Source organism: Psammomys obesus, unplaced genomic scaffold (genome assembly GCF_907164565.1).
Source record: "Psammomys obesus unplaced genomic scaffold, mPsaObe1.curated_primary_1811, whole genome shotgun sequence".
NCBI classification, from domain to species: domain Eukaryota; kingdom Metazoa; phylum Chordata; class Mammalia; order Rodentia; family Muridae; genus Psammomys; species Psammomys obesus.
The window spans coordinates 9,152,874-9,178,377 of record NW_026595981.1 but is presented as its reverse complement, the minus strand read 5'-3'; the positions used below and the strand labels follow the sequence as shown (position 1 = coordinate 9,178,377).

Below are 25,504 nucleotides of genomic sequence, written 5' to 3'. Positions count from 1 at the left end.
TGACAGTCAAACGTGTTGAAAGCAAATTTTATCAAGCTTTTAGACAATGGATTAATTACAACCAGTCCCTGCCACTTCTTGCCTTACAGCTTTCACTAAGTGATAACTGTAATAGGTTATTAGTTACTAGACACAAACCACCAGTCAAGAGTGTGCATTTCAGAGTCTGGTGCCCCTATGACTAATTACTGCTATTTTAGAAATGAGAAAAAACAATCTTGAAAGAAGTGCTTGTAATATACCCAGATCTTAGAGCTACAAGCAGCAAGACCACGATTCAAATCCAGGCCGGCCTGACTTCAAAGTCCTTGCTCCTTTAACTAGGACCATGCCAGTTATTTGTGGGATCTTTTTTCCTTGTTGTTCAGTCTTGAGTGCTATTTTCACTCTTCCTCTTGCCTGGACAAAGCTGACATTTATGTAGCAGAGTCCTGACTGACCCTTTGACAAAGCAAGCTGATACAGGTTTTGTAGCAACTCCCTGGACTGGGTGGTTGGTCAGAATGACCAGAAAGTAAGGGAGCAAGACCAGGGCCTGTCAAGGTGATGTTAGCATCTTCATCTGTTCCGAGGACATCCCCATCTGAGTTAGAGTCCTGCTCGGAAGCTTCAGGATCATGACCTCACAGCACACAATTTATCCCTGTACTTCATCACTGCCATTAACTGCAAGAGTGGAGCTGTTAACAAGCCCTGTGTAACTAAAAGAAAATAAGCTTGCTTTGTTGAAGGAATACCTGTGTGAGTCTACAAACATCAGAAATAGAGCTAGGTACTTTTACTCTTAAAACACAGGAGAAACTGAAGCTTTAAGAAATTCATACAATTGGCAAACGGTGCCAACAGTATGTCCGCTTCCAGGATACACACTGACTTGGAAGATCTGCAAGAATTCAAAAATATGCACCTTTATTTATTTATTTATTTATTTATTTATTTATTCATTTATTTAACTCTCTGGAGCAATCAATATATTTAAATAAATTCTGATGAAAAATTCAAGATAGTCTTTTCTCATATGTGTGTTCTCAGTAGTAAAGGGCCGAAACAGGAAGATTGCTGTGAGTTCCAGGCCAGTCTGGGCTATAGAGCTCCCTTCTCAAGACAAACACATTAAAAAGGTCTCCTGTGCTGATTTTAGGATGAGGCGTCACCTGCTGAGAGAAAAGGGGCTGAGGCAGGTGCTGGCAGTCACCCGCACCGCAGTCCTATGGCAGCATGAATCCCATGCAACTCTAGGCACCAGTCCCAACCGCTTCAACTGGACCAAGCCTTTTTTTTTTTTTCTTAGTCCACTGTAGAAAACAAGTGTCTAGGCAAAACCTGCACACTGTACATTGCCTTGGTCTGCACATCGTCACACTCCTTTGGCAGAGGGTGGATGAAGGCCATCAGGCCTCTGCAAAGATAAGCCTCTGAGAAAATGAAGCCAGATGTATCATGTAACAGGAATGTTCTTCCTTATCAGGATAAAACACTGTTATCAGCTTTCAAGCAAAATCATCTTGAGTGGAAAGAGATGGAAAGAACAGGGTTAAATGATGGAGAATGAAGTCAGGAAGGGAGAGGCTGATAATCTTACAGTGACAGAATCTCACTGTGACAGCTAAGTATGAGCTTCCTCCCCGGGGCAGTAGCAGTATAAATTTCAACAGATTGCAGTTCCAATCCTCAGGAACTTGGAAAACCACAGATGTGGAACTGCTGACACCACAAAGGCCATTAACGAAGAAGCACTACCGGCAGCAAGAGCGTCTCCTTGGTGGATGGCCTGTGTAGCTGCTCTTGTCTGCATCCCACACACACTCCGCTCTCCATGACACAAGTGTGGATGGTGCCTCAAACTCAAGCTTTTATTTTAAAGTCTCCTTCCAGATGCCTCTCCACAGCAAGCATCACACTTTCCTTCAGACTTGAAGGGCAAAATCCTTACGAGTTCACCCCACTAGGGTGTTGTTTAACATGGGCTCTTGTTCTTCTATTAGAAGCATCCCTCTGGATTCAGGCAGAAGTGTCAACGCAGGCTACTTTCATTGTATACATTCCACCTACAGCGTGAAGCTTGGTGCACCGCTAAATTAGGACCATATGGTTCTCTCACGTCCTTGTTGATTTAAATATCTGGTAAAGATGGTTGTAAGTATTCCATGAGAATTCATGCTGGGCTCATAATTACACTGTGGATACAGCCTTCTAAGGAAGCTATTTTTAACTTTTCTCTTGAAGAGTTTCTTTCTTCTTGCTGTTTTGGCCAGCAATCTTTTTCCTATGAAAATGAAAACACACTGAATCAGAAATTCTATATACATTTACTTCTATAACCAAAGCTTAATGACTATGTGCTGAAAGTTACTGCATTGCAAAGTACATGAGGCAGGTTAACATAAAAATCCCCATCTATATAAGAAATATCACAACTACACTGCTACATAGCACAAAAAAGAAAATACAGCTTTGACCTGTTGGTCCTGTGTTAATTACTAAGACACTGCTGTAAAGCGTTGTTTGTATGTGCATTTTCAAATGAAGACAATGAGGCAGAATGAACAAAAACTTACTGGTCTTCACACATTAGTAATAAATGTTAGACATGAACTATGACAGATTCTACAGCCCAGTGAATTAATTAGTGTTAATACAGGAAACAGAGCTTTGAGACAATAAACAATACTTGCCCACTACAGAAAGGTGTTCTTCGGAATATTTGCTGATGTAATTCTTTAACCATGGGGGACAATATTTGAAAGACAAGCAACTTGCCCAAAGTTACCCAAGAAATTTCCTATTAGAATCAGTTTTTAGGCTCCAAATCCACCCCACACCACAACTGGCTGGGTCTGTAGAGCCTGAAGGGAGGGCCTGTCGGCTACGAGGAATCAGGTGTCACATTTAATGTGGAAGCTGAGCTGAAGACACAAACTTATAAGCCCCAAAGCAACCTGTACTGTAATGGAGAAGGAGCGGGAACAAGATCACAAAGGCTCTTGTTCTTATGTTAAAAAAAACAGCCTTTTAAATTAGAAGAAAACAGAAAAAACGCTAAAGCACCGTAGGTGTGTGGCTGACACCACAAGACATCAATGATGAAATACACAAATTCCCAAGTAAGAGGCATTGAGCCGAGGGACATTATCTTATGCTATAGGATTATCTATTCATTTTACTTCTAAAAATGTATCTTCAGGAAAAATAATGCCTATTCTAATTGTGCAGTAGTTTTCTTACATAAATATATATACTTACTGTTTGGCTTGCTCTAAGAAATATTTTGGAGTTGTACTAATGCTCTCCCTTTCCAATGGTTTCTTAATCATTTTTTTCTTTTGTTTGCTGGAAGTTAGAAAGTAAGGGAGGAAATTAATTAAACACAAGCTCATTTAGAAGCTACAGCTAGCTCTACTCATTTCAAGGACAAGATCAGCTGATAGCACTTATAACTGTTTCATAAGGATACAAGAAATCAATCGTTAAAAATACACCGGGGCTAAGCCTCAGTACACTCTGGGACAACCTCATGTGCTATGTCAGTAGGCATTGAAGAATATGACTCCACACAGTTAACCATTATCAATAATTCCAAGTGTATTTCCCTCACTGAATAATGTTTAAGAAATCACAATTTCAAAGATGAAAAGCTACCAAGGAAATAATACATGCCAAAGCAAAGCATTCACTTAAAATGCTCTGAAAGCACGTCTCTGTTGTGATTACAGTATGTAAAAGACGATAAAATCCAGTGTATGAAAGCAGTCTTCAAAGATGCATGTGTCCACCTGTACTCACAACAGCACCACTCACAGCAGCTGGAATGGGGATGCAGCCTAAATGACAGCCAGATGCGCAGGTAAAATGTGGTAGGGGCTTGAGGACGAAAACTCTGACTAATAAACACTGCCAAGTGAAATAAGTAAACTACAAAAAGACAAATACTGTGTGATTCTACTTATACGAGGCACCCAGACAGTAAAAACCAGAAACAGGAAACAAAAGAGTGTTTAATGCGCACAGAGGCAGTTCTGCAAGAGGAAAATTCCTGGAGACAGGCGGCAAGTGCACAGGTCTGGGAATGCAGTAAGCGTCCTTCAGCCACACACGAGGAAAGCTCAATAGGCAAGAACACAGTAAAGGAACACATCCAGCTGGCACTGTTGAGAAGCCACACCACAGCACGCTCACAGCCTTTTCCTATTATGGTGCAATGTGACTCCTGCTCAGCAGAAATCTACTCTTGCATTTTGACCCTCCCAGCAAGAAACAGGTGGCACAAAATTCTTTAGAAAGGGGGATGCTGGGTGGCATCAGGGGACCAAAGCTCCAAGCGAGTCACTCAACAATGAGGGTGACAGATACTCTAGCAAGGTATGATGACCCATGCCTGTAATCTCAGTAGTCAGAACAGTGAAGGCAGGAAGATTGCTCTCAGTTTTAGGCCAGCCTGCACAAGTGAGTTTCAGAGCAGCCTGAGTCCAGAGTGAGACCCTGTCTCAACAGTCTACAGCACACTGGGCTACTACACTTAGATATTTTGTAGATTAGATGCACTTAAATCCATTTTCTTTTCTTTCTCTCCCCCTGCCCCCGCGACAGGGGTTCTCTGTGTAGCCTTGGCTGTCCTGGAACTCACTCCTGCCTCTGCCTCTTCAGTGCTGGGACTAAAACCAAGTGCTAGACTAAAGGTGTGTGACACCATACTGCCAGGACCATTTTCTATTTATAATACTTTGAAGGTACAATGGGTTTAGTGGACCTTCAGCCTGTCTTAAGTCAAGGACCATCTGTATGCAAGATTAAAAATATATACAATTGGTCAGGCACAGCAGCACATGCCTTTAATCCAACATTCCAGAGACGAAGCAGACAGATCTCTGTGAATTCGAGGCCAGCCTGGTCTACACAGTGAGTTCCAGGGCAGCCAGGACTACATTAGTGAGATCCTGTCTCAGAACAAACCAAAACCAACCAACTCATCAACCAACCAACCAACTAAACAAACAAACACATGTAAAATTCAACAATACAGCATCCTGGAATACATAACTTAAACTACAAACTAAATAATGGCAAGAAACAAAATAAACGAAGAGCAAGAATATATATGTAAAGACCCAAAGAAAAAGCTCCAAGTAAGTTTAAATGCGTACCTTAGTAGTTTCTGGAAACCTTTTATGTATTCAGGCACAGGACAACCAGCCTGCTGGATAACATTGGCAACACTGAAAAAGGCACCCATAAACAGAAACAGGTCTCATTAAACAATGTACAAAATTAGCCATGTACAAAACCCTCTCTACAACATGAGAGGAAAACTACACAAAAGCATTCTATACAGTCCTTTCAGAGAGTAGCAATTACTGTCAAATGCAACTGTCCTGGACGCCTGATAGAAGCATTCACTGGACTGAAATCAGTACACTCACTTGTAACTATTAGACGCAGCTATTTTAAATCCTAAATGAAACTAAAGGTAAGCCTGAATTCACTCAGTGACAGCACTTACTAAAGGCCAGCACCGCAAGATTTGTATATATAATAACCTGCTCGCTCCTCGCGGTGACTCAATGTGGAAAGACCTACAATCCCCATGATACAGATGGAAAACTGATGGTCTTAGCTAACTGATGTTGAGGTCATCAGAACATCCTGGCAGTTATTAAGACCTTAGATCCATCAAGTTGCTTGCAATACACCCCTACATATGGACATATGAAAGTCTGCTTAAAGTAAGACAAAGGGAGAAAGATCGGAGACTTTGAAGCCACAGGACAAGCCCCTTTGCTCTAACTACATGCCATTTGCTTGAAATGTGAGGTGTCGTCAGCTATCCTTCAACTAAAAATCATTGCAGGCAGCCAGAATGCAGAGAGCCCTGCCCCTTCACAGTGGGGGCAGTGGCACCAGCCTGCAACACTACCCCTCAGGAGACTGAGGCAGGTATACTGGGTGTTTCAGGCAGCCTAGCTTCATAGTGAAACCCTGTCTCCAAAAACAAAAATCTGCATAAAAATCTATAATGATCAGCTAAATTAAGAAGATAGAGTCTAAAAGTATATAATACACATACTTCAAAGGGCTACAACTGACTAAAAATAAAATGTGTCACTAAAATACTTTTTCCTCTGTGGCAAGTGAGTCTGGGATTAAACATAAAACTCCATCTGGCCCCAAAGTAACAGGAAGTGCTGACTAGACTGAAAAGCCCTACGTAGTATCTGATAACTCAAAAACCTTAATAGAAAAGCCAAGTGTGGTAGGCCACTCCTGTCACGCCAGGATTTGGGAGGCTCAGGCTCTAAGGCTGAGGACAGCCCATACTACTCAGACCTCCAGGTGAGTTGTTACTCTGAAAACCTATAACTGAATATTCCACTGTCAACACTTCCAAGTTCTAACAGAGGAAGGGCAAAAGCCTCACCCTTTGATCTTTCCCGACTCTTGAGACAGGGTTTTACTACAGCACCTCAAACATGCAGCAATCTACATGGCTCTGCCTCTTGAGTACTGGGATTAAAGGCAGCAAGCACCACACCCAGAGCATGGCCAAAAGTTAGGTAACTAATGTATTAACAGAGTTTGGGACACAGCCGTTTGTAATACCTACTAATAAAATACACATACAAAAAATAAGGAAGCAATTTTGTCAACTGCAACTAAAATACTAAGTTACGTTTCCTAACTTAAATGCTTCTTACATTTTTTGGATGATGGGGTGGTTGGAGTGATGCTGCAATCAAATTTAGGGGAATCCAACATGCCAGACAAGAGCGCTACCAATTGAGCTACATTCCAGCCCCTAATTTACCTTCTTAGTAAGGGTTTATCATCTTCAGTGAAAAATGTAACAGCCTTTCCCCTATTCCCTGCTCTTCCAGTTCGACCTAGGAGAAACCAGACCATGAAAAGGTTTTTAAAAAAAAAAAAAAAAAAGTGGAGGAAAAGCTCAAGGTTCACATAAAGGTCACTGTGGGTTAAAGAGATGGCTCAGTGGGTAAATCACTGGCTGTACAAACACAGGGATGTAAGTTCAAATCCCAGAATCCATGTAAAAGCCAGAAGCAGGAAGTTAACTCTGTGCCACTTTGTTACTAAGATGGGAAAGTGGGGATGAGGGAATCCTTGGAAGCTCACAGTGGAAATAGAGGACTAACAAACACCCATCATTTTCCTCCAACCCCCACACCATGGGCATGCTCAGACACATCATTAAATAAGAAAATACACATCCCACCCATGAAAAAAAAAAAGTCCCTGGATTTTCAGGGACCAAAACCCAAAGAGTGAGGATATCTAAAGGGAACACTAGGGGTGCTGAGGTAGATAAGTAGGGCAACAGGGCATGAAAACACAGGCTCACCTATCCTATGGATGTATTCCACTGAGCTGGTTGGGAAATCATAATTGATGACCAGGTTTACGCCTTTAAAGTCAATCCCTCTTGCAAGCAAGGCTGTACAAATAAGAACCCAGATTTTTCCAGCTCTGAAGCTGTGGACTGTGTTATCTCGCTGGTGAAAAGAAGACACATTAAGTGCTTTAGTACCATTCTAGAACAGAAAACAGGCAGCACAAGTTGTCTGTAGTACGGTTGCCTTTCTACCTGCTGCTGTGTTCTTTCTGCATGAATGACGTCCACATTAATACCTTCATATATGAGCTCATGAAAAAGTTCTTTAGCCCTCTCAATTGACTGAACAAAAACAAGAACAGGTGGACTGAAACCCTAGGAGAAAGAAGCAAAAATTAGCACATCTTGCAAGAGAGAATACAACCAATTCACAAATAACCCATTCAATTTAGTGCACCGTCCTGGCAAGTTTTATGCCAACCTGACCTAAAAGCAGAGTCATCTGGGAAGAGAGACTCTCAGTTGAAAAAAGTGCCTCCATAAGATTTGCCTGTAAACAAGTCTGTAGTGCAGTTTCTTAATGAATGCCTGATGGGCCCGCCCACTGTGGGTGGTGCCATCTCTAGGCAGGTGGTCTCAGGGTGCTGTAAGAAAGTAGGCCCAACAAGCTAGTGGAGAGCAAGCCGTTAAGCAGCCATCACCCCATCACCTCTTTATCAATTTCTGCCTCTAGAAGTCTGACGACCTTCAGTGATGAACTCTGATGGGCAACTGTCATCTGAAATAAGCTCTTCCTCCCCAAGTGGGGACCCCCTTTTTAAAATCAGTGTTTTATCATAGCAATTGAAATTCTAAGACATGCACTTTCACTGCCAGTGTCTAAACCTGCCTTTATCTTCCTCACCATCCACCCTCTACAATGGGTTCTTTTTACCGTCCTTGGACTATACTTACTAATTCCAATAAACTTGCCTTCCTACAATAATGCATAGCCATGCTAAAACCACTACCGCTTGGCTCCAGAACTCTGATTCTGCTCATAACCTAGACATCATGCCTCTAATTCGTTGCTTACTCTAACTTTAGAGTTTCCCTGTACCTTTATTTCTAAGAGTCCTCAACACACTATTTTTACATTTGCTGTCACCCCCTGCACCATACCCCATGTTTCCAAATGTCCCTTTCAGGGAGTCTTCCTTCTTTGCTTTGGTTTAATATACTCTTTGGGGTCTAATGAAAGAAAGAAGCTTTTTAACTGCAAATACTTATTTACAAAAACTTTTACAGCAATCATACATGGCTAAAAAATCTCTGATCTATTTTCACCGTATGAATGCCCGCAAAATCTTTAAGTTTCCTAGGGGTAAAACGACACCCGTAAGAGTATCAGTAAAATGTGGGTGTGCATGGTAGCACACATCTACATCTCAGCACTCAGAGGGCTGAGGCAGGAGGATTCTAACATCAAGGCCAGCCTGAGCTACGGAGTAAAATCCTGACTCAATAAAAATAAACCCAAACAGGAATACTACTAAACATACTCAGGCAAACACTGTTATCATAAGTAATATGCAATACAAAGTTAATAAACTAATAGTAAAAAAATAAAAATTTAATTAAAAACTAAGTAATATGTATAACATATTAAACACTAGAACAGTTCTTTAAAATAGATATCACATTATTTTAGCAAATTGAGAACTGAAGATTCAGGGTGTATGAGAAATAAGCTGCCCAAAGGTCACAGAATGGTACAGATAGAATCTCTAGGTCATCCAGCTCAGAAGCTCAAGTCCTAGCTCCTAAAGAATGCCTCTTCAACAGGCCCCAGGGATGTACAAGTGCCTTTCTTTTCCATCTTCCAACCATACTAACTGCTTTATCACAAAGGCAGTTGCCATATTTGTGTTCACCTATATGAATAAACTACCATTTATAGTTTTTTTTTGCTCCTTACCTGAGCCCACTAGTAGTTTGTTTTAACTTTTAAAGATTTATTTTAAGGCATCACCAAGTAGGTCCTCACCACTCACTGAATCACTAAGATTGAATCAACACTAAATATAATGGAGGATGATGCTAAACTGTGAATGACCTTTACCAAAAGTCAAGAATGCATGTAGTCCAATATACCTTTTTAACAAGTTCTCTCATGGCCAGAAGTTTTCCAGTCTCAGAACCAACAAAGAGAAGTTCTTGTTCAACAGTCTCGACTGCAGAATTCCTGAGAAGAATCGGATTTTAGCTGGGGATGCTGTGTGAACCTGCAACCCCAGCACCCAGCAGACCGGCCCAGGGCTCTGTGAGTCGAGGGCTTGTCTGCTGGGACATGTAGTAAAGCTTTGTCTAAAACAAAAGCAAACAAAAAGCCAAACAGACCAGGCATGGTATGGAGGGTAAAGGCACTTGCTGTGCATACTGGTCAGCTGGGGCGGAGTCAACGCCTGAGAAGTGCCCTCTGCCCACCATGTGAGCGGCGGTGTGACACAGCACCAACTTTCCTTCCATACACGGGTTCTGGGATCTAACTCGGGTCAGCAGGTTTGGTGGAAAGCGTCCTTACAGTTGAGCCATCTTGCCAACCCATGTTTTTCCTTGAACCATTTTGTACAAACTGTGATTGTGTATTTACTGATCATGAAATGCCTATCTACCTCCAACCCTTTCCCAGTGCTGGAGAAAAGGACAGAGATCTCATGCCAAGTACCTGCTCCATCAATCACTGAGCTCTCTCCCTGGTGCTCACCATGTTTTTGTACCAGAATTGCTTACTATGTGGCTAAGTAACACGAGTAGGACTATGTGGTCCTTCTTAAACAATCAATCAAAGAAACTAAGTATGGCTACAGAGCTTATGGCATATTTTGTGAAGGAATAAATGAATGAATATGATGATGGGAAGAGTAAATATGCAAACAGGAGAATTTTTCTTTTTTCTTTTTTTTAGATTTATTTATTATGTATACAGTGTTCTCCCTGCATGTGTGCCTGCAGGGCAGAAGGCGGCACCAGATCTCATTATAGGTGGTTGTGAGCCACCATGTGGTTGCTAGGAATTGAACTCAGGACCTTTGGTAGAAGAGTCAGTGTTCTTAACCTCTGAGCCATCTCTCCAGCCCACCCCCCTTTTTTTAGAGAATTTTTCATTGTATAATTCTGAAAAATCCTTAATCTTGACTTTACTTACTTACTTATTTATTTATTTATTTAGAGACAGAGTTTCTTATGTAGCCTTGGCTGTCCTGAACTCACTCTGTAGACCAGGCTGGCCTTGAACTCACAGGGATCTGCCTGCCTCTGCCTCCCTAAATGCTGGATTAAAGGCTTGCACCACCACTCCTGGCTTAATCTTGACTTTAAAAAGCACATTTCTAATCAGTGAAACTTTTCTCACTTGTTGGTGTCATGCCAAAATAACTATCTCATTGTCACAACAAAACAAACAACAAAAACCAAAAACCTTACTTTACGACAGCAAGTAAGTGAGACAATGTGAAAGAACAACTGTTTACCTTGCTCCAATGGACACAGTAATGACATTGTCCAGGTTGAGCTTACACCACTGCTCAACATCATATGCAAAAGTTGCGCTGAACATTGCTCTTCGGACTTTGTGGGATGTACAGGCCAGGAAAATGGAGGCCAGCTGCTCTCTAAACCCAGTTTTCCCATCTTCAAACAGTTTGTCCGACTCATCAACTACCAGCCACTCAACACTAAGAAATAGCAAAACAACCTGTGGTTACTGAGCTGGAAGATCCAGGACACTGCACCAAAAACCGTCAGAGTACATGAACAAAAGTCCTAACACTTTTGATCCACTTTATCAAATGAGAAAAAAAATACAAGAAAAAATCCTCAAAGACAAGCTTATTAACAACAACAGGGGTTCTTTCAGGATCCCTTTGTCTTTGCTAAAAGATGTGAAAAGGTTTATCAAAGTGTGTAATTTTCTTCCTAACCAGTTTTCTGCTGGTTAATTCAAACTATTATTCTCACCCTAACACTGAGATAAGCTGGCAGAGAGTGTGCACCAAAGGACAACATTAAAAGCAACTGAGAACAAAACAACTGTGATGGATGATACCAGTAACCTGACAGGATCCAGGATTAGAGACAAGCCTCTGGGCTCATTTCTAAGAATGATCTAGACCAGGCTAACTAAGGCTAGAAGACCCACTCTATAAACCACACCACTGGTTGAGGTTCAGCAATGAATAAAAAGGAGAAAGCAAGCTACGAGTCAACAGTCATCGCTGTCCTGCTTCCTAACTGTGGGTGCAAGGAGAACAGGTGCCTCACCTTCCTGCCCCATGGCACAATGAACTACATGCCTTCAAACAGCAGCCCTTCCCTCCTTTCTCCCTTCTTTCCTGAAATTGCTGTTTGTCAAACAATTAGTCACAATAACGAGAAAACCAACACAGTAATCCAGTGAACGAAAGACACTAGAATGTTATACCTTGTTAGGTCTATCCCTGGTGGATCCTGCTTTAACAAGTAGATGAGTCGATTTGGAGTAGTCACAAGAATATCTATAGGAAAAACAAGGGATGGAAATTGCAAAAATAGGATGCATTCCTGTGAGTACAGAATCATGCCTTCAGAATTTCAGTTAATAACTTCAAGTGGGAAGGGAAGAGCAGTTAACACAAAAATCCTTATTAGTAAACCCAAACCCATTTTTCCACCACAGTGTGAACCTCTATTTCTACTCTTTATCATGTGAGCAGTTTCTGTAGCCTTTTCGTTGCCTGAGACAGAGTCCTGTTGTGCAGTACATGACTCTGTCATGCTCATGATCATCTTATGCCTGCCTGAGTGCCAGCTTAGTTGCTGTGCTCCTCCCCACCCAGGAGCAAAACCAAGGCCTGCTATTACACATGTTAGGCTGAAGTATAGTTGTAGCCACTTTAACATCTAAGAGGCAACACTATATCACCCTAAGCCCAGGCTAGCTTCTGATCCTCTCTCCTCAGTGCAGGTATGCTACCAGGCTTGGCTTGAAATATCTTAAATAAACTCTCAGAGCTCAAATTAAGAGCAAATTCTCTGGGTAAGAGAAGGGGAGACATGTAATGCATTCTTCTCTGGAAGGCATTTCACTGCAGAGTAAAAAAAAGGCAGAGCTGGGCATGGTGGCACATGCCTTTAATCCTAGCCCTCAGGGAGGCAGTGGATTTCTGTGAATTCAAGGCCAGCCCAGTCTACCTATCAAGTCCAGGACAGTCAGGGCTCTGTTACACAGAGAAACCCTGTTTCCAACAAAACAGACAAAAACAAAAAAATAAAACAAACAAGCAAAATCAAAGGCATGGGGTAGCATTTCCCAACTCTAGTACTGCTGACATACTGAGTCACACAATTTTCTGTAGAGAGCTGTCTTGGGCATTGAGGAGCTTAACAGTCTTTCCAGCCTCCATCTACAATGGGCTTTTGGTTCCCACACCCAGTTGTAACTACTACAAATATCCACATATGACGTGGAAGTTTCTTTGGAAACTCAGCTGTGCCATGTGACTGTTTTTTCTTTGGGCCCCAAGTATGAGATGTGGGAATGTTTTTCTCCTTAGAAAAATAGCTCCCTTGAAAAGGTGAGTGACATTGATCAGCTGAAACCTTCCTCATGTGAGGGGTGTGGTTTTTACTTGTGGGGATTCTGAGAAGGGATATGTAGAAGCCCACACACAGACAGGGAAACAATGCTTTTGCATCTCTACACTTTGCAACAGCTTCATCCTTTGCTGCGGAGAGAAAAGCTTCAGAGACTTGCTTGTGCTACTTCACTTTGGCGACCTGTGCCCTTTGGGCAGAGTCTAGCTGTTTCTACTGAATCCTTCAGCTGCTGCTGCTGTTGACAAGTGTTGCAGTTGCTGCTTTGCTGTTTGATTAGACTGCTGGTATCCTAACGACTGAGTCTGGTAATCCCTTAAGGACCCATAAAACCTAATCAGCAGCAAGTAAAAAAATTCCTTTCCCTACTAATATCCTACCTAAGGGGTTGGGGGGGAGGGCTGGAAGGGAGGTAAAGACGCTTAAGAAGCTTTAATAAAATAGCCGTTTAAAAAAATCTAAGCTTATACATACACTTACTGTCAAATATCCCTGTAGTAACTGGTGGGCCGAATGAGCTGGGATACCGGCACTGAGGTAAATCTATGTTTAACTCCTTCAAAAATAACTACTTAAAGTGGAGCACAATGGTGCACGCCTTTAATCCCAGCACAGGAGGCAGAGCATCTCTTGGGCTTGAGGCCAACCTGGTCTACGAAACAAGTTCCTGGACAGTAAGGACTATACAGATAAACCCTATCTCAATAACTAATTAGGGGCTTAGAATGTGCCTCAGTTGGTACAGTATTTGCCTACCATGCACAAAAATCTGGTTTTGATTTCCAGCACCACATAAGTGGGGTGTGGTGGTAAATACCTGTGATCCCAGCACTTAGGAAGTTGAAGCAGGAGGGTCAGAAGTTCAAGGTTGTTCTCAACTACAGATTTGAAGCCAGCATGGCTTACATGAAATCCTGACTTAAAGAAAATTTAGACACACACACACACACACCCTTCTCTGTAACAACTCTTAAACAGCAATTAGGACATTTATTATTTCCAAATCTCTTACATATACTAAACAGAGAGTTCTTACCAAACTTCTTAGATGATTTAGGTCCAAACTTTTTAGCTGCTATTGCAGCTTTGTGGATCATATGTATCCTGAATCCTGTACCCTCAGATATTTTAATTAATTCTCTATGAATCTAAAACAAAAAGGTGAGAGAACCAGAGTTGTTAGGACATTAGAGCTGAGTGCACAGCTTCTTCTATGTCTTTACTATCTCTGTTATCAACACACAGACGAAACCTGCAGTGAGTTTCCTCAAGATCTTAACCTAGTCCATGAAACAAGAGCAAACCCCTTCCTTCTGCTGAAGCTTTTCTGAAAGCACTGTATGTGCCTTACTCTATACACTCGGACGGTGGAACTCCTCAATGAAGAGTTTCTACTCTCTCAGAAACTGCGGCAGTTTCTTTTCCTTTCCTGTTTTCAGACAAGGTCTCACTCCATAGCCCTGACTGGCCAAAAGCTCAGAGATCATCTAGATCCTCTACCTCTAGAGTGCTGGGACTAAAGCCACATGCCACCACAGTCAGCTGTTTTTTTTTTTTGAAACAGGGTCTTATGGAATTACAGGTGTGAGTCACCATGCCCAGCAATATTCCATTTTTCTAAATGAAAGATCTTGGAGCCTTTACAAAGAAGCGTAATTGCCAAAATCACATTTCAGAAAATTATAGATTATAGAATTTAAAAGAGCAGCCCACATGCTGTAATAAAGAACACTCTGTACAGGGCACCAGACCGTGACAAAAGACATTCTTTTGAGAGGTTTACCAACTTAAGCAAGAATGATAGCAAAGCAAACACCAACATTCTCTCAAAACTCTAAGTCATACCTGGCTGGCAAGTTCTCGAGTGGGGGATATAACCAGGGCTCTAAAGCCTTTATTTGTGGGTTGTTTCAGATGCATTAAAATGGGAATGCTAAAAGCCAAAGTCTTCCCGGATCCAGTAGGAGCAGAAGCCAGAAGTTCCCGACCCTAACAACAGATCACAGAAAGAACAGAACAAGTTCAACAAGTTTTCAGAGCCTGGTTAGACAATGTGAGCAGCCATGAAAACAACAAATAAAACTGAACGAAATAAACCCAACCCATACTCACCCACTTAAAACTGAATGAGGTAAACTCAACTGTTCACACCTACCCACTTCTATTATGCCTCATCCTTTTTTCCCCAACACCTCCCCCTCTCCACTGCTGCCTAACTGTTTCTGAGCACTGCTACTGATGTACATTTAAATGTTAAGCATCACGGACAACTAAACCCCAAAGAGAATCAGAACTATTACTTCAGGTTTTCTTTTCCATTAAACTCTGTTACTGAAGCACATAACACTATTGACCTTGTATCCTAGGATCTGTGCTGTACTGTTCAATTCCCTTGGGAAGATTTTATTAAATAACATGATGAGTGAAGGTTGGAATTAAAAAGTAGTAATGACTTAGGTGACAAGAATATTTATAGGCAATAATCTTCAAGGAGGTCACTATAATTTCTAAAGATTTTAAAGCTGAAACAATGGCAGAAATAACCTAAGAGGAAATTAAGTACAAATTCAATGTATGTGAGTCAATAATATCATTCAAATATGAGTATATTCTCATTTCAGTACACAAAGCAAAGAACTAATATAATGGGCGAAAAGGTAATGCATACCTTTCATCTACCTTAATTGAAGGCCAAGCTGATAATTTTGTAAATGGTGAGAGGGAAGGAGAGAGAGAAAGAGGAAGAAGAAAGGGAGAAAAAGAGCAAGAGGGGGTAGGAACTTTCACATCTATTTATTTACTGACTTATTTTTCACTGCAGGGTTTTTCTGTGTATCCTAACTATCCTGGAACTCACTTTGTAGACCAGGCTGTCCTCGAGCTCAGAGATCCCATCTCCCTGTGCCTCCTGAGTGCTGGGACTAAAGGTGTGAACCACCACCACCTGGCTGTACCATTGTTATGTTTTTTTAAGTCCTCAGAAAAATTTAAGTTTACAAAGATTTCAGCTAATTTACACTTTTATTAGTGACTCAATAAATACATTGTTAATATATTCATACAACAGAATGCTACTTAGTAGATGTGTTACAAGCTTCAAAAACATTAAGTAAAAGAAGATTAGTGACAGTCCTATCTGAATTTCTAGAAGTAAAACACAATATGGCAATCTGAATAGTACTTTTTTTTCTGGGTGGGGTAGAGTGAGGAATGAATGAACACAACAGGATTTTCTGAAATGTACAGCTCCATTGGAGAACAGTAACATACAGAGGTTACATACTGCTTAGACTAAACTGTGCCTAAAGTCTATGGGCTTTATTGTATATGAAAGATATTTCAATAATAAAGAGTATTGGGGGTAAGGGGAACTAAGCTGGATTACGTATAAGAACTTTAAAAAGCATTTGAATTGAAGATGAAACTTCTGGGCATTACAAACTAAGAATGAAAAGAAAACACAGTCGCCATGCCCAGAAGGTTTAAATCCTTCATGAAAAAGAAGAACTGAGTATCAGGCACAGTGGCACACCCCCCAAGTCTGAGCACTCTCTGGCTAAGGCAGTAGGATCATGGATTCAAGGCTATGTCAACACACACACACAGTACTGATGAAGGAGATGATGATATCTACTTGTGTTGAACAGGTTTTATGGGGGCTCAAGCACTTGAGCTTGACCTTCAAAGCAAATAAAGAATTTAGCAGGGGTCTGAGGGTGGAAAGGATTTCAAGGGGCCGGAAGAGACTGAGGACACGGGGGAACGTTACCGCACCCTAGATCTTCACACTCACATGCAGCATAACGGGAATGGCTTGCATCTGAATCGGCGTGGGTGCTTGGAAGCCTGCATCTAGGATGTTCTGGAGCAATCGAGAACTGATTTTATACTCTTTATCAAGTTGTTGAAATGTAGCAATTGGGTCAGGAAGATCAGTTCCTTGGACATGTATCTTGTGTTTGTTCCGGAAGAAGTTGATCTATAAATTGAAACAAAGGAGCCAACACGGGTATGGCCAAATACCAATCTTCATAGAAATAATATAGGAACAACAGGAAAAAAGGGTAGATTATTGAATCTACTCTTAATAGATCTTTGAATATTGATACAAAATTAAGGCTATATGTTGGTTACAGCATACTATATCTCAACTCTTCTAAGGTGTTGTACCTATGTAATTCTTAAAAAGAGTTGATACATAGTATGCTATAATCGAAATATAACCTTAATTTCGTATCAAACAGCAGTAACAGTTTTGGCATAAGCTACAGCAACACATGAAACTTTCTGCTTAAATTCAAGCCCCCAATCTGCACAGACACCAAGTACTTTTCATGATAGTCACAGCCAGAAGCCCCTCACAGATGACGGGATCCACCTGTCTGTGCTTTCAAGTCGAAGTCAGAAACGTGTTATGCACTGTAATGTGCTCCCATCACACCTCTGACTTAAGTAACTTTATAGAAACTTCTAGGAGGCGAGCACTACAATTATGTTTTCAAACTGGTACACAAAGGCCGGTGCTTTTTAGTACTTAAAAGTAAAAACAAGCCAATGAGGCTGTGTACTTAAAACTGAGTGCCAAGAGTGGAGTGGACTTTAGTGTTACTGACTGACAACTTGTTCATCCTCCAGCCCAGACAGTCATTTTGGCATCTAGGTCACTGAAGCACAGCACAATGGTCCCTGAAGGAAACACTATAATCTCCAACAACACAGTGGCAAGGGTACAGGGAACAATGGATCCATTGTTCTTTCATGTCCCATACCCTTACCACAAAGTACCTTCCTTAAGAACTTTAACCCTCCATAGGTGTAGTGGCATATACACGTAATCCTGACAGTTGGAGCTAGAGGCAGGAGAATCAGGAGATCCATGTAGGCCACATGAAATCCTGTCTCAAACAAACAACAAAAATTCTAACTTTGAAATCCCTGCCAGAGAAAATGCTTTTAAACCAGTAAGTTCAACACTGAAGAGAAAAAGGACCAAAATTTTAATTTATCAAAAGGAGTTAAGAAATTTGAATTAGAAAGTAATTTATTTTATGTACATGAGTGTTTTTGCCTGTATGTATATATGAGCACTGTGTCTGTACCTGATGCCTACAGAGGTCAGAACAAGGTGTCAGATTCTCCTGAAACTGGCATTACAGATGGTTTTGAGCTGCCTTGTAGGTGTGGGAACTGAACTCGGGACCTCTGGAAGAGTAGCCAGTACTCTTAACTCCTTCTCTCCACACCAAGAAACCTGAAAATTTTAATTCTAAGCATACTATTACTCTTGAAACTTGAGGTCAAGAATTGTTTAATATACACACCACGTATCTATAAACAACTGAAACCAGAACGTCTGATCTCTTTCTAATTGTAACCAAATACTTCCAGCATAGATGGCTACTGTCAGTCTTCATTAAAGTAAAGCCTGCACAAATGTAGTTACTCTTCCATCTTAACAAGATAAATCCATAAACAGAAGTCCAGGGAAACTCTATGTCCACTTTTGGGAGATGAGGTATTTTTCAAACCTTTTCCTTTCTGAGGTGTTCCAACTTTCCTGAGGTTAGTTTCTTTTCATCTTTGGCTTTTGTATCTTGAATCTTTGCTTCCACAGAGGACGTCCACTGTATAGTAGTGTCAAAATCTTCTTGAGCAGGAATTTCTGTATCTTAAAAATCAAAAGATACCAAGTGTAACAGTGTTAGGTGTGTCAAACTAGCTACACTTCACAGTAAGCCAGGAAAAGCACGAGCAGCTCCGACTGCAGAAGAAAGGTATCAGTGAACAGAAGGCTGGAAATGGGCGTATTGTGATGGTGGTATAGTCAGAGCTCTGACGCTCACTCTCTTCCTTTTGTTGGTTGTTTCAGTTGCGAACATCAAACAACTGTATGTGTCAAACAGGAGAGGAACTGAAAAGTACACAGGCACCACAGCAGCCAGCTTGTATCAAAAATCAAGTTAGAAAGTATTATGATGGGAGAGAGAGTTCATGGGCAATCGCAGTAAAACTACAATGCTTAGGGCTATCCAGTACTGGAAGACAGCACTTCTGCCCACATCCAGAAACAACACCGGCTCAATTAAAAGCAGATACAACTGTCTAAGTGACTAGATTAGCCGACTTTAATGTTTGTGTGGCAGAATATGTGAGAATAATCTAAAAAAAGATTCTGAGTAGTGAGCAGAGATCTTTAAGGACTATTTCATATCTTTTTACAGTCTCATGTAGCCCTGCCTGGCCCTGAACTACAGATCTTCCTGCCTCCACCTCCTAAGTGATGAGACCATAGGCAAGTACCACTATGCCTGGATTTCTAATTGTTTTTTAAAAATGTATGTGTTTTCTCTGTGTACCACGTGTATAACGCTAGGCAACCAGACAAGCCAAAAGGGGGTATCCCATCCTCTGGAACTGGAGTTACAGGCAGTGTGAGGTGCCATGTGGGTGCTAGAAATTGAACCTGAATCTTCTGAAAGAGCAGTCAGTGCTTTTAACTGCTAAGCCATCTCTCCAGCCCCTCTATGGAATTTTTAACTTCACCGAGACATAGCAGATAGGCAATAAAACTGCCCATGTTTTAAAGTATATATTGGGGGTTGGATGTACCTCAGCAATAGAGTACTTATTTAGCTGTATGTGGTCCCTAGTACACCACACGTGTGTGATAATATGCCTCGCCAATGATCTGTTTTGTTTTTTGTTTAGTTTTTAGATACAAGGCCACAAAAATTTAAACAAGTGATACTGCTATGAGAACACAGGATTATAAACGTGTGAAATAGAATAGAGTCCAAAGACAATCTTGAATAAAAAGTAGGAAATAAGTTCACGATAGAAGTTATATTTGAGTTGTATCTAATGTTACATGCCTGTAATCTTAGCACCAGATGAGATAGAGACAGGAGGATTTCAGCTTTCAGGCCTACTAGGCTACACAGTGAGACACTACTGAAAAACACAAAACTATGGGGGAAAAATTACTTCCCTGCTCATTCTCTCTCTTCTCTCTTGAGATAAGGTCTCACTATGTAGTCCAGGCTGACCCGGAACTTGTTATATAGACAAGAATTCAGAGATTTGCCTGCCTTTTTAAAATTTGTGTCATTTCTTTTTGAACAGGGGGCAAAGATTTCATCAACTTCCTTAAAGCTAGGGAAAGAGAAGACTTTTACAACGTAATAGCAGAAATATAGAAATATATTAAAGGTCCCCGACACAGACACTAATCAAGCAGCTAGGTACCAGCCCTACAAAATATACATTGTGTGCTACAAAGAACAAGACACTCTGCTTCTGAGTGATACAATGTTTATGGTAGATTATTCTATATCATCTAAATTTCAACCTACTTGCCAACTAAGTATCTGTTGGACACAGTCACACAAACACACAAAGTACACCAATATTTTATAACACTACCACAGCAGAAGTATGGAAATCAACTAAATGCCAAGCATAGATGACCTTGTAAAATCAACTAACTTTCTTTCTTTCTTTCTTTTCTTTCTTTCTTTTCTTTCTTTCTTTCTTTCTTTCTTTCTTTCTTTCTTTCTTTCTTTCTTTCTCTTTCTCTCTCCCTCCCTCCTTCCTTCCTTCTCTTTCCTTTTTCCCTTCCTTCCTCCCTCCCCCCTTCCTCCCTCCCTCCCTCCCTCCCTCTCTCTCTCTCTCTTTCTTTCTTTCTTTCTTTCTTTCTTTCTTTCTTTCTTTCTTTCTTGGTTTTTTGAGACAGGGTTTCTCTGTGGCGCCCTGGCTGTCCTGTACTTGCTTGGTAGACCAGGCTGGCCTCAAACTCATAGAGATCTGCCTGCCTCTGCCTACCTGAACGCTGAGATCAAAGGTGTGTGCCACCAGGCCCAGCTGTAAAATCAATCTTAAAGGTGGTCTAGATGGCTCAGCAGGCAAAGGTGCTAAACCTCAAGCCCAACAATGACACCAATGCCCAGAATGCACATAATAAAAGGAGAGAACAGACTCCTGCAGGATGTGCTCTCACCTCCACATGTGTGACATCGTCTGAACACATACACAGAGACACGTACAGGCGCACACAAGCACACACACACAAATGGATAAATATAACATTTTTTTTTATTTTGGTTTTTTCGAGACAGGGTTTTTCTGTGTAGCCTTGGCTGCCCAGGTTGGCCTCGAACTAACAGAGATCCGCCTGCCTCTGTCTTCCCAAGTGCCGGGTTTATATGCATGTGCCACCATACTGAGCTAATATAAATTAAAAAAAAAAAAAAAAAAAACAAACACAACTTAAATCAATTGTGGAACACAATGATACACTATGCTGTGTTAAAGAGAGCAAGTCAATGAACGTTCAATTCCGGAACGTTGATTCCGAACAATTCCAAGATACCTTGTTTTACTTTGTTTAAAAAAGGGAAGGCAGTGGTAAAAGGATTACCCTAAATTTAAGGCCATCCTGGTCTATAGAGCCAGCTCCATGCCAGCCGGGACTACATAGAAAAAGACCGCCTCAAAAAAGGGGAGGAGGTGAGAACAGGGAGGGGAGGAAATGTTCATAGCAGAATTTACATTTATAAAGAATATAAGCATATAAAAATAGTATAGCCATCTTTTTTTTTTGAAGAAAGGCATACATCAATGTGAATACAGTATCTTTAGAAAAATATAACAGAACTAAGGAACAGGAAATAAAGATTGGGAAATAAATTTACTCATCATAATGGTATAATTTAGGTATTTACTTCTTAAAAAGGGTAAATGGCTAGGAAACTTAATAGACAACACAGAAACACTCCTACAGAGCCTTTCCTATACAGGAGAGAAAGAAAGGGAAAACTATATAAAGAGATGTTCAAAGCCGGATGTAGTGGCTTGAGCCTTTAATCTCAGCACTCATAGGTCGTTAAAGGGTAACAGAGGGTACAGACTTGTCTCAACATCATCATCATCATAAATTAAAAGTTTCATGAACTACACTGGCAAAAGAAATTAGCATCAATAATAGAAGTAGGGCAGATGTAGTGGCTCATGTCTGTAACCCCAGCAACTGGTTTAATATATTATTATTGGGGGTAGGGTGGTGCAGTGGAAGTTTAATTCCTTTAAAAACTCAGTTATATTATATGAATGTTTTTGTCTTAATTCCAAGTGCAGGACCGCCTTAGTTCATCCACAGCTAGGAACAGCCTTCTGGGACTCAGAGAAGGACATGGGCTATGCCAGCTGATGACAGCCTGGAGCAGCTCAGAGAGGGAAGTGATCTTTGCTAGCAGAGAGGAGTGGGGGCTTGGACAAGACAGATGGAGAGGGAGAGAGGGCTTTGAAGACAATTAGAGGGCACAGAGGGCGAAAGAAAAAGGTTGCCACTTTATTTGCTGGTTATCTAGACTGCTGGATATCCTGTCTATGAGAATGCTATTGCCCCAAAAGAACCCAACGACCCTAACAAGCCGGAAATAGCTAAAGAGACTTATGCCCCTCTCCCTTCTAATCTTTCTCTCCTACCTAGGGTTGAGGGTTTGGAGGGGAGGTAGAAGCATTAAAAAACCCCACATAAAGAAGAGCCAAAACCTTAGTACCTACAGGGGGGTTGTGCCTCAGCATGCGTGCAGATGTCAAAGGAAAATATTGTGGGGTCAATTCTTTTTTCTTTTCTTTCGTATATATTATGTATGTATTTTGGTTTATAGATATGTAGTATGTATGTATGTATGTATTTTGGTTTTTCAAGACAGGGTTTCTATGTATGTATGTATGTATGTACATATGTACACCTGCATTTTGGTTCTTCGAGATAGGGTTTCTCTGTATAGCCCTTGCTGCCAGGCTGGCCTCGAACTCAGAGATAAGGCATGTGCCACCACTGCCCAGCTATACAGCCGTTTCTATCCTTTCACCTTCATGTGGGTTCTGGGGATCAAACTTAAGTCTCCAGGCTTCTGTGGCAAAAAAAAAAAAAAAAAAAAAAAAAAAAAAAATCTGCTGTGCCATCTCCCAGGCCTCCAACCCCAGCACTTGGGAATCCTGTCTCAAATAAAGAATCCAGTACTGACAGAGGTGTGAGAAGTCAAGTTTGTGATGCCTATTCAAAGGAAGTGTGCGTGTGCATACCCTTTCACAGAGAGCCTCCACTGTGGGACTGTTATTCTACAGAAACAGCAACACCCGAACAAAAGGCTATGCATGAGTATCATGGTAGCAGTTGATGGCTAGAACCTCAATATAATTCAAATGGTATGTGTTGTCTGACTTATCAGCTTTTACTATTTTGAAACTGAAAAAAAAAAAAAAAAAAGAAAGAAAATAGAAAGCTAACACTAACCTGCAATCATCTTCTTTCTCTTTTTCTTCTTGGGCTCCTTAGTCCTTTCCAACAGGCCCCCTTCTGTTTTCTCCTCATTTTGGAACTCTTGGTGTATTTGTAATGCTCCACTCTCATCTGAAACAGACTTCTTGTTTCCAAAGACGTCTAGTCCCTTCAGCACCTCCGAAGATTCAGAACCATATTTCCTTTTTCCTACCTAAAACCCCAAAAGTTTTAAATGAAATCTACTGCCAGGGCAGTGCTGTTTTCATCCAAACACGACTAGCAGTATGGAGGACATGGGTTCAGAAATTCATCTCTTTAACCCTTTCAACCAAGAATCTGTTGAGCTGAGCAGTGTGTTTAGGCAAATGGAACCAAAACGAACAAAAAACTCTCTCTGGCCTCCTAACAATAACAACAATGACAGCAATGAATATTTATATACACTTACTACGTGTCAAAATGTTTATTAGACATTAAATTACTTCATCCTCACACCAACCTACAAGGTTGAGCAGTGAGACAGAAGAAAAAAAAGTTCAGACATCAGCAAGTAACTTAACCAAGATCTCAAACTTATTCACCAGCAGACGCAGGTCCTAGGTTCAAATGTAACCACAGCACTGCAGCCAGGGCGAAGAAATACAGATACCGCCCTCCACAAAGGCTCTGTTCTCTTACGGTAAGGTTTATATTCAAAATATTCCACAAAAGAGCCCCAACTGACTTCCCTTCAAGCTCACTACTTCTAAAAACAAACAAACAAACAAACAAACAAACAAACAAACAAAACCCTCCCCGCATTTCAACACTCTTCTGGTTGGTGACTTAAAATGCCAAATGCCACTGTTTGGAGTGATGGGGGGAAAAAAGTCTTCCAGTACAATACAGCTATCTGCACACTTAGTCAAACCTGGGTAGGTTACGGTGGAAGCGTGTTTCCTCCGTTCGTTTTCGACATTCCTTTCCTCTCGTTTCCGAGAAGGGGCCTCGGAAAGGATTCCAACTTTGTAAGTAAAGGAAGAAGCCGGGAAAAAAACATGTCCGTGCCAGGCTCAATCGAGTCTACCGGGACTCAGAAAACAGCCATTCAGAAGTCTGGGGGAGGTCTGGGGTCAAAGGAGGGAAATGCCGGGGGTCGGAGCCGGGCCTCGAAGGATCCAGCGGCCCCGCTCTCCGGCTGGCAGCGGCCTCACTCTCCAGATCCCGCCCCTTCTCGGGTACTCGGCTCCCCGCGTACAGTAAGTACCTGGAATCGAGCAGCATCTGCCGAGAACCGCTTCACGTCGAACTTGGCGCCGGCACCGAGCCGGCGAAACAGATCATAGGAATCCATCTTTACCCAGAATGCCCCGTAGCCTCACAGCGCCCGAGTCTACAACTTCCTCTCCGCGACTGCTTCCGGACAGGCGGTAGGCGGAAGTAGCTCTACGAGGCGGAGCCTGGCTGTGACAAGCGTGGGGGACGGTTGAGTTGGGAATTCGTTCGCAAAATAGACCCTTCTTGTGCTAGGGAGTGTTCTGGACTTTCAGGGATAGTTGGATGAGCAACAGGCCAAGATTCTGCACTTTACGTTACAATCTAGCGGGACAGAGTTACTGTTAACCAGTTGCTGTAACTTAGAAAAACGAAAAATGCTGGAAAGCAAATTCAAAGATGTGATGGATATAGAAAAGAGTACTTTCAGTTAGATTGGTCAAATTCAAACAAATATTTGAACTGAGAAAAGGCCATTTTTCCAAGACATGGGAACATCATTCCAGAGGAAAACCCATCTGAAGAAGAAAAAGGGTTTGAGACATTGTTAGAACAGAAGCCATCATCCGAGTTGCTTTCCAGTGCCAAAGAAAGAAGGAAAGAGAAAAGAAAGAAAGGGAGGGAGGAAAGAGGGAAAAAAGGAAAGAAGATTGGAGTGGTCAAAGCTAAGCTTACAGATAAGCTTGAAGGGGCAAACAAACAAGATCTCAAAACTGTAACAAGGGCGTGGTGAGGTATTTGGATTTTAATGCAAACATGCTGCAAAACAAAAAATATTTATGGAAGGGGCAATGATCTTAGTTTATCACATATGATTTTTAGTTTCACCCTCATTGCTGTTTGAATTACTCAACTTTTTTACTTTTATATTGCCTCTCTTCTGGAATGTAAGTCCGTGAATGTGAAGATCTATGTTGCTTTACTGATATATATCTATACCTATATCAGTGTATATAGTATATATATATATATATATATATATACTATATACACTGATATATATACTG

The 25,504-nt window shown here is 41.3% G+C and overlaps 1 protein-coding gene across 1 annotated transcript; it reads right to left on the bottom strand.

Moving 5' to 3' along the window:
• Positions 1–908: 908 nt before the first annotated feature.
• Ddx52 (DExD-box helicase 52) lies at positions 909–24,588 on the bottom strand. Its single transcript, XM_055620370.1, has 15 exons — positions 24,490–24,588; positions 23,256–23,454; positions 18,484–18,623; positions 16,749–16,934; positions 14,801–14,944; positions 13,992–14,103; positions 11,805–11,877; positions 10,855–11,058; positions 9,476–9,566; positions 7,595–7,717; positions 7,352–7,502; positions 6,800–6,875; positions 5,142–5,213; positions 3,244–3,330; positions 909–2,266 (listed from the first exon to the last, which is right to left on the bottom strand). Exons 1-15 carry the CDS (start codon positions 24,574–24,576, stop codon positions 2,209–2,211), a joined length of 1,803 nt encoding a protein of 600 aa, XP_055476345.1. The 5' UTR covers positions 24,577–24,588; the 3' UTR covers positions 909–2,208.
• Positions 24,589–25,504: the final 916 nt, after the last annotated feature.